Raw genomic sequence first — 19,331 nt, 5'->3', positions numbered from 1 at the left:
GTTGACTGGAACTTCAGATGAGTCAAGTTTTCAGGTTAGAAGATCAAATATGGCAGTCTTTCCTATTATTACCATTGATTAAACCGACAGTTAATTACTTCAATGCTGGCCTTAAATAGAGGGGAATGGGTTTGACATGACGGTATGCATGTGGGACACTAAAACCCGTATTGGGTTATACTATAAAATACAACATTTTATGTTCTGGTTAGACCTTGTACATCCTGTCTGATAGTAGCAGAACGTCTTACTTTGTCTTTGAAACAAATGAACTGCTCTCAGTGCCTAACTTGTGCATCCTGATCCACATCTATATTTGTAGAGTCCAGCAACCAAACTCTTCAGATTAGTCTGATGTGTAGGAAAATATGAAATCTAGCACTTTTTCCCAGTTGTAAATTACTAATGTTTGCAGTGCAATCAGATCAGATCAGAATCACATTACATTCGTCTTAAGTTAAGAAGTACAGTTATGCTAAATTTGATACCATGCTGGGCAACTGTGTAACCACAGTAGCAGGGCTTAAATTCACACCAATCAAATTGACTACAATATGTATGAATTAGGGAATTAAGGACTTTTGCAAAAGTCATTGAAAAGTGGTTCCACAACTTTGACATTTGACACAATAGCAATTATCCACGGCAAGTTTGTGGATTAATATCAAATGTATTTTTCTTATGTCTAAGGTGTGTTGACTGTCAAGGATCGGTAACATGTGCTTTGCTATTGTGCACCACACTGTGTTCACTGCAGCTGAATCAAATAAGCGTTGAGCCGCACGTGAATAAGAATATGATAAACAAGGTAATAAATGTTTATTATGCTTATTTAATGTATTTGTGAATCTTTAAAGAAGCAATAACGTTTTAACTTTGAATTGAAGCAAGTTGCCCTCTGAAGTGTGTGTGTATGGCATGTGGGTGGCGTGTGCATGCTTGGGTTCAAGAGCTTACAAGAGAGGCCTGTTTGAAGAGCTGATAAAGCTACGCTGATAAGTCTGCGCTGACAGTGTGCACGGCCCCGTCTGTCAACTCAGCAAACACAGATTATGCTCAAACACAGATGAGGATGTGGAGCACATGCATAGGTGAGTTTGCACTGTACCGTAAACATGGCTGCTTTTGCATATTGACCACAGCAGGGAAATTAAGCTCTTCTAAATAGAGCTCAGTGTGAGCAGCAGGCCTGGAAGGGTGAAAACACATTTTTGTTGTTGTGACTTTTCACAGCAAGGTGCTAAAACTGCGGTGACAATCAGCATGATGTAAACGTTTACCTTTAAATATATCCCACTTTTGAAAAGCCTAAAATAAAGACATTCTTAGCCTCGCTATTGTCATATGGCAAAGTCAGTCCATTAATCTGCGTCACCCCACCACACTGCTCGACTCGAAATATCTCAGCAACTGCTGGATAGATTATCCTGATATTTTATAAGGAAATGTGTGGTGCTGTTGCAGTGAAGTGCACACGCAGTGATCCCCTGATTTTTCACTTCATCATCATCAAACTGTGGTCTGTCTGTGCTCCACTTTTCTGTCTTTTTTCCCCCTTACCCCCAAAGAGCAGATGCCTGTCCCTCTCTGACTACAGTTCCACTGAGTTCAACTTCAAGTTCACTTTATTTGTCATTCCAGCTGTATTAAAACACACCGGGATAAATTTGTGTTTCTCCCAGTCTGAGTGCAAAATTGCAAAACTGAAAACCACTCCAAACAAGACAGACTTCTACAATAAAGAGACAGTACAAGGTCCTACAGTGCAACCAATGCCAGAGGTCTTCCTGTTAAAATGGACATTTTGCACCCCACTGTTGCCAAGTATTTGCTCATATACGATTGCCTGAGTGTTGGAGTTCTTCCTCTAATATTCTATGATCTATGAACTGGCACTATACAGATAAAAATGAAGTTTAATTGATAGATAACTGTAATTTGTGTGATTCTTTGGGCTAGTATCAAATATTCCATATGACTTACCATTTAGAGTGAATGAGCCAACTTAAACTAACATATTAAACATGACAAACATGCTTTCTTTGCATTAGTATGGTAGCAATTCCATGTTGGAACAATCACACTCAGGCGCCTAGCACGAAAAATCATTTATTTGATCTAATTCAGACAAATAGTGGTAAAATACACTGAATCACAAGTAAACATGTACAGTGACTTATTTCCCAGTGTCCAAACAGTCTGGAATAAAAGAAAGGCAAAAAAAAAAGTGAATGAACGACAAGTAACTTGAAATGTTGCTTGTATGCCACCATCTACACTAAAGATGAGTTTGTTTGGAGTGTGTTGTCGAGTCACTTTTTAAAGTAGTGTCTAAGTGGTCTAGAGCATTGCTTATTCAGCTCAGTTTCAAGGTTTCATTGTGTGCTTTTGAAGCAGCGAGACACTGTCGCTTGAATTGCCTGAATTGCCTCTTTGTTTAATTTCATTCATCGCTGAACAGATCTGCGATGTGGGCGGTGATTTAGAAAAGCCGCGCTAATTGTGTAGGCCACCATATGCAGTATTTACAGAGTGTGATCTTTTATCATTGACTCTCTACATTGTCAGACTTTTGTCCTACAACTATGAACGCATCTCATGTTGCTTGCCTGCACACTTCTGTGCTGACTGTGTAGCATTGTCTGGCACACGATTGTAGTGGGATCCATCTAAATCACTTCACATAGATATATAATTATACTCACGCACACACAAACTTTTGATTGATGAAAAATGCACTGCTTTAAAGAAATTTGAGCCTATATAAAACGATAAGCTGCTGACAAACCGTGAGCAAGCATAAAAACTGTGTCTATACCAAGTTTGTGCAGCTGTTAAACAAACTGCAAAAAACGGGCAGCTTATAAAAATACATCCAACCTATTGCTTTCTTTTCACCATCAATTAACACATTGAATGGAAGCGCCACCTGGTGTCTGTCTTCCCTCACTGCAAAGCATAATTAACCAGCAGCTTATAAAAAAGCTTAGCGTTTCTATTTTGCTGTGATTTGGGCTGCTGTGAGCTCACTCAGCTGCTACACGCTCAGCTATGCCTCGGATCCATAAAGCATGTATCCGGATGGATATATGTGAATAAATCTGATTGCAGTTTCTTCCTCTCGGCTGACAGTCCAAAACAGCATGTTGCGAGAACTGATGCTTTTACCTTGTGTATTCCCAAAGCCTTCTAAATTTTGCAGCCGAACAACCAAATGATATGAATTATAAATCGTTTCAGTGGGAGAGATTTCGTCGGTAATGTCTTTGAAGGCTCACAAAGGAAACAGGCACGATTCCTGATTTTTGGTGTTTACTCAAAAGAAATCACACAAAACAATGACAATGAGAAACAGGCCTAAAAGAATGAGAAGAAGATTACACTTTAAAGGAAATGCCCATGTGGTCTGCAGCCGTGGTTGAGGTAACACTAGTATCAGTTTGGATGGCTGAAAAGGCCACGTGTTATTATGGGTTTTTGCATTGGATAAACAGAAAATCACCAGAGATGTTCAAATAAAAATAGTTTGTATAATGAACATTGTATAGTAAAATACAGAGTCCAGTACAGTTTACAGTAGGGTAGTGGAATTACAACTAAATGTGGTACAGGGACATTTGAAAACACAACAGGAGCACCATTCCCTCTTCCATTGTACTAATATAAACGTATTCTGATTTTAGGACATTTAACCTGGTGGATAGGTGAGTAGAGGGCATAAGAACACAGCACTGCAGATCGCACTGAATTTTCAGACATTGCACACAAAAGACGCAGCGTTTAATATCGTTGGAAGAGTAGAGTCACTGCCAGCAAATTTTCTCTGATGAAAAGCAGAGCCAATAAATAATATACAAACTTGAAAGATGTGAGATAGAATGTCTCTCAGATTTCATTCAGATATCTTGTGAGATTATACGAGCCTAAATATTCTGTCTGCTTAGTACATCATAAAGACACAAACAAGCACTAATAAATAAACTTAAGTACTTCTGATTTGGGTCTTCCAGTTTCTCTAGTTCGTGGTACATTTCCCGTCTCATTTCTCTGTCTTCCCAGCCACCATCTGCCTCCTCCTGCACCCTTCTCCTCCATCTCACTGTCTCCTCCAGCGGTTTTTGGGCTTCTCCTCACATGCAGGGCCCTCACAGGTACCAGGGAGGGGAGGCGGCGGTGTTGTTGCAGCTTTCGCAGGGGCGGGTGCATCTGTCCTCTTGCTAACGCTGCTGAGCAGAGCCGGGAGCTCGTGTGAAATGGCTTTCTCGAGCTTCTCCAGCAGGCAGCCTCCAGTCCAGCTGCAGTGATAGGAGAGCTGCTTGAAGTTGGAAATCGGGTTGACCCCGAAGAAGTCCTGGTAGGCCTCCTTGTCTGGCAGGTCGAATTTGCTGACATTGGTCTTAGCCAGAATGGACTTGAAGATGTAATACTTGTCGGGGTCATTGACAATGTCTTGGAACACCTCATGGGGGTCACCAAACCAGCCCAGCTTATCGTAGTAGGTCTGGAGGTAGCGATCCACCAGCAGAGTGTGGATGCGCACACGGATGGCGTGCTGCCGAATGAATGCGATCTTGTTCTCCATCTGATTTTCAATCACCTGCAAGGGAGGAGGAAGAGAAACGAGAGAGAGTGGGTGATACAAAACAGATAAAAGGACCAAACCGAAACAATGAATTGTAGATTACTAGCACGAACGTGTGCTTTGATTGCAATGATACCATCATGAAGTCCAGTAGTACTGAACCAACAAGTAGACTTCTGAAAAAGTCTGAAAGCTCATACCCAACATCAGTCCACTACTTCTCCACTTAATATGACATATGTACTGCTCTCAGTAAAACAGAACCTCCTCTCTGTAATCACACTGGTTTAAGCTGTATTTCGGTAATTCTTTTGCATTTGTGCTGCCACACTTCTCACTTAAAAGATTTGCTGCTACTTTTTGCTTCCAGTGTTTCAAAAGCCCCCACTTCTACTCCAGCATCCACCTGAAAGCTAATTCCAGTTTAATCCTGCTTATTAAACTAATGAGTCAACAAAAACTGCTGTAGAAGTTGCACCTGGTTGAGGTCCTCCAGCAGTGAGATCTCCTCCTTCATAAACAGCTCCCGGCTGGTGTCTGGAGCATAGGCGTAAGGCCAGAAGGAGCTGACGTACACTCGAGGAGGTTCGGTGACATTGATGAGCGGTGCCATGCTCCAGAACAGGGCTCCGTAGACCCTCATCAGGTTCTGGGTCGAGAGGCTGTCTGCCTTGTTGAGGATGAGGCGGATCTGTGATTCACGGCCCTTCATCTGACGAAAGAGCATCTCCAGCTCACCTCCCACATCCAGTTTAGTAGGATCAAAGACCAGGAAGATGAGATCAGCCCGATCAATGAACCACTGGCACACCTCATTGTATGGGTATCCTGAAGGAAAAAGAGGACAATTTATGTGTGTTTTAGAGTCAGAAAGCTTCAAGGAAACCTCTCATTGCATCCAGAAGATAAACCAATCAGCATGCTTTTTATTAACAGCTATTCTTTGTTTTCTGTGAAAGGCTTACTTGAAAAAAAATCATAAAAAACAAATAACTGGCAGAAAATATAGGTTTAATAAAGAGTGTAGATATCCGATAGTGCTGTATACTGATTTAATCCAACTCTCTCTATAAACCAGTGTGGAAATGTCATTGTAGTGGATCACCCCAGTAATACCAGCCTGCAGTTAAATTTTACATGTATAATTAGAGAATTAGAACAAAAACATTAAATATTTCATCAACTGCTGCACTAATAGAAGAAATGTGACAATCACCTCTTTCCTGCTGCTTTCGGTTTTCAATGATGCCCGGTGTGTCGACTATGGTGACCCTCTCCAGCAGCTTGTGTGGCATCTCAATGCCGACCAGTCGCTCCAGAAAGTTCTGGCCGAACTTCTCTAGAGGCGAGAAAGGCCTCGAGCTATCTGCCGCCATGACGATGCCCTCTACACTCCGAAACTTCTCGCCGTGCATTATGACAGTGTACTCGGAGGTAGTGGGTTCAGCACCTGTTGAAATGATGGAAAAGGAAATGTTTTATTAATTTGATTAATTAATTTGTAATAATAACTTGTTAATGCAAAATAACGCCAACATATAATTTTAGTACTAAAACAAAATGCTTGTCTAATGTTTAATGACTGTAAAAATAAACTATTGTTTAAATGTTTAACTAAACTTTGAGCCTTGTTTGTAAAATGTTTCTCGACAAATGTGTTCTTAACATGTTTAAAAGAAGGGATAAAACTTTTGGCAGATATTCAGGGTTGTTGTATTTGTGTCATACGGGCCAAAGTGGCAATGAACCTTCTTTAATAATGAAATAATATATAATATGTTATATAGTCTGAGGACGTGTTGAAACTCTTGTCCCACTGAAAACATCGCATCCAGGACAACATAATCCACTTTCTGGGATTTCCTCACCTGGATTATTGAGCATGCATCAAGCTATTATTATTACTATTAATACTATTCTGTTTATTTACACTGTTACATTATAGCTTCAAGTCAAGATGAAGCTGTCACTGACAAACTAACAATCATGCTGTATCTGTATGAACCTGTGTAGAGTTGCTGGGGGGTGCCATGAAGACCCAGCAGATAGTTGATCATAGAGGACTTGCCAACGCTCCAGGGTCCTAGAAACAAAACCATGGGCTTGGATGTGACCTCGCCCTCTGAGTATGTGAGAGCCAGACATAAAAAAGAAGGATGAAGAAAAAAGGAACAAAGACATAGACAAAGAAGTCATTAAACACATCAAACCCTCCTCTTTTTTGTTTTTGAAAAACTTAAACTATGCTACTGTTTAACTACTGTTTTTTTTAAAACATCTTTCCCTCCTCGGGTGCTTACTGGAGCTAATCCTGGTTTCTGTCATTTTTCAGGCATGCTTCCAGAACAAAATGACTGGCTGTGCATCAGAAGCTGGTGAGGGTGACCTCTGCCTTTACAGCTTGCTAGCATCACCCTTTGAAAAAAACCACTTCAACATATTGATATATTGATATATGTTGAAGTGTCAAAACTCATCACTAAGGGTACAGAAAAGGTCACCAAATGTTCTCTTTTTTGGGGAAAGAGTTAACAGTAAATCCACAGCTGCAGCCATCCTGCTCATGTCACCACACCACACACTGGTTGTTTGGTTTGCCAGTATACAGTGGGTATGCACCCCTGACACTTTAATTCAGAGCAACCCAGGTCAGCAAAGACTTTCAAGAATGCTAGAAAGTTTTGAAGGTGACCACTTAAAGTTTTGGTAAATCCCTCTGATTATTCTTTTGTGGCGTCCTTGTCTTTAAATTAAAACCTCCCGTTGGACAAAGGAAATACCAAAATGAATGGGGACATTTAATTCAAAGCACATTTATTCTCCCCTCAGAAAATAAACTTAGAAAACAAAGCATAGAATCTCTTAATATAAAAGACCTTAATGGTACACTTTGTGATATATACTCACCAATGTAAAAAATAATAATAACAATAATAAATGAAACTACCTTTGAATTGATTGTAATTGTGTACTTCCATTCTGGAACACAAGGTGTCCCAGAATCACATGGCACAGTGTGAAGTCTCAATCCTGCTCCTTAGCATAAATAATACTCCATGCCCTGAAGTGCTATGGAACAAAGTTGCAGTGCTCCTGGCCCACACAATGTTCCCTTTAAATTTCAGCAGACAGAGTCCTTATTGTGCTTCTCTGTGTGCCTGGTTTGATTAATGTCACATCTTGGCTTCATATTCATTTATAATTATGACTTTATTTGTACTTCAGTGTTGCTGTGCTGTTCCATTTCATTAAACCAGGCACTGTGTACATGTGAACTGATAAAGGAATGTGGGTAGGGTGTGCTGCTTTGGTTTTACACACCACAGTAAACGGCTGGAAAAGCAATGTGTTGAAGTCGTGTCGTACGCTTTCTGTTTCTTTTGACAAGTTACCAGAACTGTGGCTTCTGACTGACATTCACAGCAACAGTATTTCTGTGACAGGGAAGCATGTGAAATTCTGATTTCTAACGGCCTGAAATTAAGAGTGAACTTTATAACACAAGAGGCCGCTGCTGAAGTTAAAAATAGACGTGAAGAGATCATGACCAACAGTTTCTTCCCATGTTGCTAATGTGGACCTGTAAAACCTGTTTGTGACTGTACAGACAAACTGTTAGTGCTTTGGTAAGGGCAGTTAAACTCCGTAGGAAGCTAAATCACCTGTGACTTCATGCTGCCTGAGCTCATTGTACTTGAAGGCTTGCTCTACTGGCTTGACGGCCTTGTGGTAGATGTTCAGCAGCGTCTTCACGGCACCTGGAGGGGAGTAAAGGAAAGACAACCTGGACTGTTGGGATGGTTATGTAAAAGAGCATTACGAATGCTCTTACTACCCTTACTGACGACACCAATTGCTCCTGCTGTATGTGATGAATCGGCTTCTTAAAGTTTACTGAATGGATCTGAGGTGATTAGGGGCTGGCTTTGCTCAGCTCTTTGGCCTCACCGCAACAAAACAATCTAGCTCAACAGAACAGAGGGGCTTTTTGTGCCGGGGACAGAGTTAGGCATTTTCACTGATTAATCACCTTCCCTTAAGACACGTCTGCGCACGCACACACACACACACACACACACACACACACACACACACACACACACACACACACACACACACACACACACACTTTCATACTGTACACACATGCTCACATAAAGGCCTCAGGACCCAGACATCGGGAAGCAATCAGAATAGTTTCTGCAGAAAAAAACCTCCAAAATTGTTTCAAACTTCCTTTCATATGCATGCAGAAAAGCATCTGTTTTTCTTTTCCACTGACAAAGTAGCTGTAAGCATTCTCCTGCATTTTTTCAGTACATGACTCCAGGCGTTATTTCTGCAGCAAAAGTCTGAAAGATGTTTGAAACAGTGTGCAGCGTAGCAAATGCGCTCACTGAAGAACCAGCTTTTTATTGAGAGGATGTGTTTTATGGGAGTTTTAAAGAGGGGGCTTCTTAACCGCCGCTGTTCCTTCCTTACCTGAGAACTCTGCTGACGGTTCAGCAGACGCCAGTCGCAGCGTATCCTCAATGTGGGAACGGTTCCTCAGTGCCACGCTTAATGTCTCTCCTTCTGTGCATTTAAATTGGAAGAACCAACTGTTTCGGTTAACACGTGACAATTAACATGGAAAAACAGGCACACGGTGACAGCAAGTAATCGAATTTTATCTGTGAAAAATATACACAACTGCTGACATGGTGGGAAAACAAACGTGGACTCAATGTAAAATGTCCTAAATTGTTATGTCATGCTGTTATATATCTATCTGTCTGTTCCTTTCCACAGCTACTCCTGGCTGTTTATTTCTGTACCAGAGATTGTTTCTGATTCCTCTTTAACTACACACAGTGTCATATTCTGGGGATTTGGCATGTGCACAAAAGAAAGAGAGAAGCCGGATACCATAGACCTTTGCTGTCATTTCATGACCTGTCTCAGTTAAATGCCCAGTGACACAAATATCTCATTACCAAACAGAATTTATGTCATAAGGCACATTTTATATACACAAAACACAAAACACAATGTCTTTATTAAAGTTGCGACAGACCAATAAGCTGCCAAATAAGCAAATTGCACATTACAGCGTTTGTAAAAAAATAAAAATAAAAATCTTTTCATCTCCTCAAAGCTTGGGTTGTTTTCATTTATCAATAGATTCTTTTCTGGGTGCTCCACTGAACATTTCCAAAGGGTAAGCATGAAATGTTCCAGTGAGGCGTTCTTTACATTAAGGGACTCATTTTTTAATTTTTATTTCCTTCTTGTCAGAAGCTCGATGAGAAAATCAGTAGGCATGTCATAGTAAGCGACTCCAAGGCTGAAAAATGAAGCCAGAGCACAAGTGCCAAATATGGCAGGTCCTTAAGTGGCCACTTGAGTCTGCCTCCAAAAGTGAGCCAATGTGAAAAGAGGCCAACTTACAGTGAAATGAACGTGTTTACAATGGGTTAAAAAATGTTAGTCTTGTAGATAATTTACCCATTCGTAACAAAAGTAAAACTTTTACATTTTTCAAATATATTTTTTTGGCTTTTTAGCCTTTGTTGCAGTAGGACAACAGGAGAGAGACCAGAGGTGAGATTCAATCACAGGCCTTCAGCTTTAACCTTATGAACAGTATGAAGACTTAAAGTTTAGTAACCGGAAGCTTTGATTGACAGGTGGTTGTTACCAGAAACTTTTAAAGCAGTTTTAATGTAATTATCCGACTGGCTTGCTGTGTGGCCAGCAACCCACAGAGTCTGTGGAATATTTCGGTTTTGCAGTCATGTGACTGCTAACCATGTGAGAGTAACTTGTTTGCCATTTTAGATGTGTGACCCTGTAAGGTTAAGTGAATAAGGTCCCAGTCAGACCATCTGGCAACCATCGGTCATGTGGGGATAATTTATATTCCCTGACCTGCAAAAACTCTCACCAACTACTATCTGACTTTCAACAACAAAACGGAAACAGAAAATGTGTCTTCAGCAACTCCCAACTATTGTGTGCATGATTTCACTTGAGAAACTGGTGCCAAAGAAGACAAAAAAAGTCACATGGATGCCATAAAACTTCAAAATACTGCTCCACAAACCACTGGATGGTACCACAATGCCTATAGTCACCATCTACATACGATTTTAGGTCTGAAAGCTAAAAAGCTACAGCTATGAAATGACTAGAAGATCAGCTTAGCACAAAGACTGAAAACAGATATAGCTACACTGGTTATATAAAAAATAATCTCCCTAATATCACCCATAAGGTCCACTAACTAAAACCATAAATAATGTTTGTTTTATGCTTGCAAGCGAACAAAGTCTAAAAACCACATGTCGTTGCTTGCATTGGGTTCAGTTTCTCTCCCAGCTGGCTGCACTTTCATATTTAGTCGGAAAATATGAGATTTTTTGTCAGGGTTCTCATCTAATATTTACAAGCAGGCAAAGAAACAGGTCTTTTTCATTTAGGATTTGAAAAAAAAGACAGCATACACCCCACCAAACATGATGAATGAACAAATTAATGAAGTGGGATCAGAGTAAGAGATTGGAATCCCTTTAGGACTTTGCCTTCCTCTTTTATAGTAGGTGTCAACACCCGGATACCAGATAATGACATGCTTCCTTAATCACAGAAGCACCAGCTGGATGGGGACAGATTTTCTGTAACACGATCCCTCCAAGTCTACTTGCAGGTCAGAATGAAGACAAGACATTTAGCTCTGGTTTCAGCAAAAACATACAAGTCACCTTGCTCTTCTTCAAAAAACTCCCTCAAACAAATAGATTTTATATAAAAGCTGAGCTTAAACATCTGATATACAAATCGTAGGGACATCATGTTTTTGTACCTTTGGATTTAGACTGTGAAGGCTCCTCTGGAGTCACCTCCTCCACTGCCTCTACTGTAACTTCCTCATTTACATCCTGCACTCCTGCTTCCTCAACCGACTGTGGTGTTATCTCCTCTGTAACAGCTTCTGGGTGAACCTGTGGAGTGACTCCTGGCTCTTGTTGCTTTTCTAAAATCACTCCAGCCGGAGACTCTGCAGTGACTTCTGGTTCAGGTTCAGTCTCTAAACTATCTGCTGATACTGTTTTTGGTTCTTCTATCAGTTCTGGCTCCGTTTCTTCAGACTCAGGGTTGGTTTCAGGAACCACCTCTGGTTCCTCTTGTGATTCTGATTCGGTCACTTCGACCGCCTCCCTCTCAGCTGCATCCTCCACATCTGTATCGTCTTGCAGGACTGTTTCCACAGTTTTCATTTCTACAGAAGCTTCCTCTGTTTCTTCCTGTACGTCTTCATCTTCTGATTCCTCAGTCTCTTTAACCGCATCTTCTCCATCAGTATCCTTAGGTTCAATCCCTTCTTCCTCCTGGGATATTCCATTTTTGGCTTCTTCCTCATCTTCCTCAGCCACAGCCAAAGTCTCCTCCTCATCTTCAGGAATAGGTGGATCATCTACTGTCTCCTCAGCTTCTTCATCTGATGTCACTTCTTCTTCATCTTCTTCTTCACTTGCTGCCACCTCGGTGGAAGAATCCTCTTGTGGTGCTTCCTCTTCCTCCTTATCCTCTGAGGAGGATGGGTCTTTTTCAGCATCTGCAGTCGATGGGGCTTTGCAGGGATGGCACACAGCCCTCTCTGGGGCTGGGGTGTCGTTGGAGGAGCTCTGGCTGGAATGCTCCTCTGATGTGTCACAGCCACAGGAAAAGAGGTCTCCCTCTGGCCGCTGGAGCTTCAGACGCATCCGAGGATCCTCATCTTGGACAGAGGAGTCTGTCAGGAGATCTGAAAAGAGAGGGAAATATGATTTTACAAAAGTTTACCTTTCAGCATGACAGAAACCTTTGAAATATCTCTGACAGCAAAATTTTGTAAAGAAGTGATTGTCATCTCAGACTTTAAAAAGATGCATTGAAATGCCTCACATTTCATAGTCAAAAATCACTGTTATGCAATTCACTTCAAGTAGAGATGTACAGACAAGTCACCCTTGTTTGCTACGTCAGCGTTCGACCTGCATTCAATCAGGATGCTTGAACAGAGCAGATCACAGGTTTATCACCTCTTGGATTTCTGACTCAGATTTCAGTTCCTTGAATGGTGGAATGAAGGAATTAACTATTTAAGGCTACAAACACTGGACAGTGGCAGAGGACGCCAAACAGAAATGAATTCATGTAAGGGTACACATTTTTGCTCATGTGGTGTTTTTAATTAACATGAAATTTCTGGCCAAAAGTGTGAATGAATAAATAAGTTCCTTTATTTCCTGATTTTCAAATAAATTCTATTATATTATCATTAATAAGGACAAATAGAAGCATCACTTGATTAGTACTGAATCAAAAACTGTGATGTATGCCATTCAAATCTTCTGTTTGGATGATTAGGCAGCGGAAGAAAACTGATAACCTGACAGGCTGCAGCAAGACCAGGTATATAAAAAAATAAGGACTATTTACAACTGTAGAAGAGACCAAGAAACATGCTGTTTAACCCACACATTGCCTTTTCCCACTAAATGTTTTCTTAACTTTAAAGCCAAAGATTTGTTCAGTGATTGATGATAAAATAGTTTAAATGTTTCTCACAGGTCAATATGACATTATTAGCAGAGACTACACCAAGTTGCTCGCACCCGTTCAGGTAAACAGACATCAGCATTGCTCTACAGTTACCGTGGCGTCTAAACAATCATACCTATAAACAATCTTCTCCCTCTACATTACACTACATACATGTGCGTGAGATACGCTTCACTACCACAGTGACCAGAGAGCACAAGGCCACGACCTCTGTTTAATTATAACTGCGTGTGAGGAGGAACGCACAGTGATACAACGTGTGATGTGAGGCAGTTAAATACATGTCTACGGTTCATGTTACATGATGGGGTCAGTGTAATGGATGAAGACTAATAGCCTCAGGCAGCTGTCGTGGTTATTAGATTGTCCTACGCTGATAAGTAATTTGTGATAATTTCATTTACATTTTTGCACAAAATACTTCCAACATAAATGTATTTAAATTCTACTAATTTAATCCAGTGCATGGATTAAATCGATAAACTTTCTTTGGTTAGACTCACAATCTAAAGCTTTATATTTCAGTTTCACTGTCACGGCTTACTGGGACACTTGATGAAATGAAATCATTATTACCCAAACTTGTTTCACTTGCGCTGTTCCTGTTTTGACAAGTTAAAAGGCTGCTGGGGGAAAAACTGTAACAACAGCATAAAATCCACAACACAGGAAACTTTCTCTGTTTTGCTGTATCAGGATTGGCTAGTTCCAAACCTCTGAATCAGTGTGCACATCCAAGATTAGTTCATGAAAGAAAATCCAGATGCTGAGTGAGCCAAACTATCAGGTTAGTATCAATGCAGATGCCTTTCCATTTCATCTCTGTGGGCAAAGAGTAGTGCAGCTATTGGCTACTTTCTGTCTAAAAGGTGGATGTGAAAGTAACCAGTAGCTCCCTCCTAGTCAGGTATACTTGGACTTTAAGCTTTGATTTATGTTTTCTTTACCCTATTTTAAGACCTTGAATCAAACACCACACATGAACTTTATTCTCATGATGCTGCTTATCACCTCTTGGAAGCTTCATTAGCTTATCACCTACTGAGCTGCTGTCAGCATCTGTGACCAGAGAAGGTTTCTAATCCCACAGGATCCTCAGTGTTCACGAACTATAAAGGTTATAATTTAAAATGTTTTGGACACTATGTGCTGGAACTCAGTCCAGTCATACAAGTGAAAACAACAAGATTTGTTTTACTGGTCCATCGCTAAACATGGCTTTAATGGACAACCTGTCCAATCCTCAGCTCTAACACACAAAAAGACAGAAAATCCCACAAACAATTCCTTTCTAAGCAGAAGAGTCTTTTGACTTTATCACACTTTCTGAGCGCGATTAGCATCAGAGAGACAGCATTTGGATGCGAAGATGCTCCCTCGCTGTTACTAAAGGAGGCTAAGTCATGCTTGTCCAGACTCTGTCATTTTGGGTGTAACAAGACTAATAAAACACATCTTGGCCAGACTTAAGTGCACGATGGGTGTCAGCAAATGAGTGACTCAAAGAGAGGGGATTAGTGAGAGGAAAAGTGAGGAGGGTGTATGGTTTAGAGATTCTGATCAAGCTTGGGGGAGGTCTGGATGCCGTCCATAGACATGTTGTTACAGCATTGTCTGCATAGTAACATGAACAGCAGCAGGCGCTGCAATCCTGAGTTTAGTTAGTGAAGGTTTCCAGAGTTAAATGACATTTCACACCAAGGTCATTCACTAATTATGTAATACAAAACAGATTAAATATCCGCTGTTTTTGTCATCTGATCAATTATCAAAGCGTATGTACCAAACATTTATTTGAAATCCTTGATATGCTAATTTAGTGGAAGGCTCTTTATCACACTAACTGCTGAAAGTGCATGTTTAAAGAACCTGGTATTTACATGTAGTTTTTAAAACTTGCAAACACTGCAGCGACGCTGTCTGAACTTCATGCACACGCTATTCTCGAAACTGCTGGTCTCAAGATCACATCAAGCAGGGAGATCATTTTCTGCTGTGCTAGTTGCCAGCAGTGGCCAAATTAAATTAAAGTTAACATAATTAAAAATGGGAATGATGTGCCAGTGTGAAAGAAAAAAAATATATGAGACATAGTATGTGTGAAAATAATCCCCTGTGCTTTCAGAGACACAGCTTTCCAATATAAAAAAACATTTAGAAGAAACCCAAATAAGTGTTTTTCTCATTTTTATAGCATTTTTTACAGCATAGCTGTGAGAACGGTAATAAGGGTCTGCTGCTGGTCTGCTGTACATATTAGATGGATGTAGCCACTTTTATGATACCCATGGGTTTGTGAAGTCCTCTGCTGAAACCTCAAACTCATCAGTTTGATTCAGTTTCTGAAACCAGGCTTGACGAGCAAGGGTTGCATCACCTACTCATATACACTTGATGTACAGCAGGGGTGGGCAACTCCAGGCCTCGAGGGCTGGTGTCCTGCAGGTTTTAGATGTGTCCTTGATTCAACACAGCTGATTTAAATGGCTAAGTGACCTCCTCAACACGTCTTGAAGTTCTCCAGAGGCCTGGTAATGAACTAATCATGTGATTCAGGTGTATTGATCCAGGGTGAGATCTAAAACCTGCAGGACACCGGCCCTCGAGGCCTGGAGTTGCCCACCCCTGATGTACAGGGTAGCTATGAGCTAAAAGTTACTGTTGTTGTATTTATTTTACTTTAGATAAAAAGTGAGCATCATGAAAAAAATTTAAAAGATTTCCGACCATAAACTCATCAGCAAAGGTGGCCTCAGTCTCACAGACCAGCTGGCGACCATCTGATAGAGAAAAATGTACAGAAACCAGTCACAAACAAAGTGGAAAAAAAAACTTTCCTTGTGATTGCTTTGGCTGCTAGCAGATTGCCTGTAGGCGATGCTGGCTGGTCTGCAAACACCTACTAACTACTAGCTGGGTGGTAGCAAAACTTCAATAAGCGTGATGCAAACTTGAAATAGAGCATATTCACCTTCAAGTAAAAGTTGTGCCTTAGTACTATAGGCTAGACGTTTTAAAAGGTTCAACTTTTACTTTGAAAGCAAATGGTCTCCATTTCCAGTTTGTATTGTGCTTTTCACAGTTTCACTACCACTTGCTTGCAAGACAAACCAGCGTCTTTCATGGAAGCTCACTGCGGAAACCTGCTACAGACAAGAGCAATCGCAAGGAGGTTTTGCAATTTTCACCATGTGATTGCCAGGAACCTCTGGCAACCACTCCCCAAATGGTCTTTTCCTTGGATACTGATGGTTAGCCACACAAATATAAAGAATGGTCTTTGTGACTGGAGCCTTACTAAGGTCATGAATACAGTGATCAGTGGTCCAGAACAAAATATATGGGATTTAGAAATAAAGCTTCTATTGTGTTAATCTTAGCAAGCTAATGTGCTATTGTGATATTAGCATATTAAAAACAATAATTTAATAGATAATGATTCAGCTTGTAAAGCTATCAAAATCAAGGAGCAATGTGCTCCTGATCCCTGCACCGCCGGCTGCTGCAGTGGAGCCTGGGCAGACCGTGGTGTTGTGGGGATAGAGTGGGACAGGTGCCTGGGTGCTGGATGGTACAACTTTGAGACAGAAATAGTGACACAATGAGTCAGAGGGTGAAAAGAAGGAGGGATAATTCCACTCCTATTTTCAGGAAGTGTGACGCTCTTCTTCTCCATGTGATTCTCATGAGGCAGGCCTGCATCTGTGCTGCACTATTACACGCAGCCCCTGCAACAGTGTGCAACGGCACGAAGCTCTTTTTAAAGACCAAGAACAATAAAAGCATCAGTGGTGAGATCAATGACATGCAGCTATGTATTGCACTTTGAGCATAACAACCACAGTTATTCGCATACAGGATGGAAGGACTGTTAAATTTTGGGTCGATATGTGTGTTTTTCTTTTGTTCTTCTTCATTCGAGTCCTGACATTGGCAAATGACATCTTATATGCTAGAAGGCCACCAGCAGTTAACAAGTACTTAAATACATCATTTAGCATCATCTTTAAACAGTTAATGAAATACAGTCATTTAACCCTCCAAAGACAGCGTGCTTTCTGTTAGCAACTCTATCACCACAGTTTATTTTCATTCACCTCGACTTTTAATGCCCCATTATGTAATTTTAAACAGCCCAACTGTTGGGCTTCTCGGCTCAGGTCTTATATTCCCTGTGCCGAGCTTCTCGTGCCTGTTTTAGAAGGAACATCCTGACTGGACAGCGCTGACTGGAATGACAGATTAGCAGCTCTGCAGAGTGGGAGTGGTGAAGCTTTATTGAGACATTAAATCAAGTACTGACTGTCTGTGCTCATGTATAACTTTATGATGAGTGAGTCACTGTATGTGACTATTTACACAGCGCAAACATGTGAGCATTTCTGAAAGAGAGATATACTGATCCCCGGCTTTGGTGACTACGGTATCTGATGACGACTTTGTGACACCTGACTACAGCAGCTTGTAGGGGCCAAAATGAAGCAATGCAAGGGCAGACAAGGGTGTTCCTGGCCTCAACTTTAGTAAAGAAATCAATTAAAAACAACTATAACGTTCTGAAACAACTTTCGCAACAAGTTTGATTAAGTGTCATGCCTATATCTGTAAATCCTTACTCGGGCACCGCACGGTGCTGTTAATGCAGATGATTTGTATTTGTATTTTCAATCACTGCGTTTACTTTGGATGCAGAAGAGAACGTGATTCTTTGGAGTATGTCCAAGTTACTCTGTCAGTGCCGTCACTGTGTTACTCTGGAGGGCACAGAGAATAAGCAGCAGGCAGGACAGTTTCCATCAGCTGGAGTCACACCTCAGCCCTGACATTTCCACTTACACAACCAAAAATTCTGCACTGCACCACAGAAGCATATAGTACACACCTAAGAGTCAAACCTGAGAATGCATTCAGTTAGCAGTGACCCCATTATAGTTTCATGGCTCAAATCATGATAATAATAAATAAAGACTATTAAAAAATATTTAAAATTTCCATTTGTTGTTTGTTATCATTTCAGTTTCCAGCAAGATGTGCAAAAACCCACATGCTTAAAGACACAGGCGAAATATACCTACAGCTATCTAAATGTATTGGATCAGCTGGTCCATTTCAAACATGCCTGCTTGAATTACACACCCATCAAGCGGTTTTACAAAACTTAGACATTTTGACAAAATCCCAGCTTCAACCCTCCACCGTACCTGCAGCAGACAAGGCCAGAAGAGACAGCAAGCAGCACACAGACACCACAGACTTCATTTTGGCTGCCAGGGACCTGCCGCTCATCTCCCTCAGCTATATATACTGCTCTAGCTGAAGGTCAGAGGGCATGCCAGTGAAGGGGGGGGGGGCGGCAGCAGCTGCACCCGTGTCAGCCATTGTGTGTCAGAGCAGCTGCCGGTTCTAATCGGGAATGTTGAGAGAAGAGGGAGACTAAGTGATCATGTTGTGCTTTGGTTTGCAGGCTGTATAAAAGCACCTCGGAAAACTGAAAAAGAAAAATTCAGAAGCTTTACATTTTGATGAGACAAGGTTTTTTTTAGTCACATTTATAGTGCAGCAGTAATGCCTTTCATTTGCTTCATTGCTTTAGCTCAGATTAAAAAACACTGAACGGATTACCATGGGGTTGGGGGCAAAAAGTAAGTGGCCACTTTATTAGGTACAGTCATGGAGGTCCTAGAAACATTCCTCTGGGATTTTGGAAACTTTTGTTTCCGAACATCGCTCTACTGGATTGAGTTCTGGAGACTGTGGTGCACATTTGACTGCAGTGAACTCATTATGATGCCCAAGAAACCAGTTTGACATCATTTGAGCTCTGTGTATGGTGTTTTTCCTGTTGGTAGCAGTCATCAGATGACTGGTACACTGTGGTTAGAAAGGGATGGACACGGTTGGCATCAACAATGATTTAAACAGCACTCATTTGGTATTAAGGCGTCCAAAGTGTGCCAAGAAAATATCCCCACACCATTTTACACCCCCACCAGATTGAACTGCTGATAGAAGGCAAGGTGAATCCAGGGTTTCATGTTGTTTACACACAAATCCTGACTGTCATCCAGCTGACATAGACCTTGAGACTCAGACCAGGAAACATTGTTCCAATTTTCGTGAAGCTGTAACTGTAGCCTCGGTTTTCTGTTCTTACATGACAAGA

The 19,331-nt window shown here is 41.1% G+C and overlaps 1 protein-coding gene across 2 annotated transcripts; it reads right to left on the bottom strand.

The window, feature by feature from the left end:
• Positions 1–2,097: 2,097 nt before the first annotated feature.
• LOC102308096 (sarcalumenin) lies at positions 2,098–18,476 on the bottom strand. 2 transcript variants are annotated; one of them, XM_005931331.2, is made up of 8 exons: positions 18,370–18,476; positions 11,427–12,368; positions 9,065–9,157; positions 8,245–8,340; positions 6,588–6,704; positions 5,799–6,032; positions 5,061–5,410; positions 2,098–4,597 (listed from the first exon to the last, which is right to left on the bottom strand). In XM_005931331.2, the coding sequence occupies exons 1-8, from the start codon at positions 18,452–18,454 to the stop codon at positions 4,097–4,099; spliced, it is 2,418 nt and encodes an 805-aa protein (XP_005931393.2). In that variant the 5' UTR covers positions 18,455–18,476; the 3' UTR covers positions 2,098–4,096. The 2 variants fall into 2 exon arrangements, with proteins under 2 accessions (XP_005931393.2, XP_042080475.1); XM_042224541.1 differs by having other exon boundaries at positions 9,065–9,154.
• Positions 18,477–19,331: the final 855 nt, after the last annotated feature.

This window comes from Haplochromis burtoni, unplaced genomic scaffold, assembly GCF_018398535.1.
Source record: "Haplochromis burtoni strain Fernald_Lab_line unplaced genomic scaffold, NCSU_Asbu1 Contig_140, whole genome shotgun sequence".
In the NCBI taxonomy this organism is placed as follows: domain Eukaryota; kingdom Metazoa; phylum Chordata; class Actinopteri; order Cichliformes; family Cichlidae; genus Haplochromis; species Haplochromis burtoni.
Note: the sequence above shows the minus strand (reverse complement) of the source record. Positions and strands in the feature narration are given on the sequence as shown.

Coding starts and splice junctions, on each gene's coding strand:
- LOC102308096 (XM_005931331.2), bottom strand. CDS start 18,454: ATGAGCGGCAGGTCCCTGGCAGCCAAAATGAAGTCTGTGGTGTCTGTG. Junction 6,033..6,587: donor CCCCCAGCAACTCTACACAG/GTTCATACAGAT, acceptor TCATTTCAACAG/GTGCTGAACCCACTACCTCC. Junction 5,411..5,798: donor CCGAAAGCAGCAGGAAAGAG/GTGATTGTCACA, acceptor TTTTTCCTTCAG/GATACCCATACAATGAGGTG.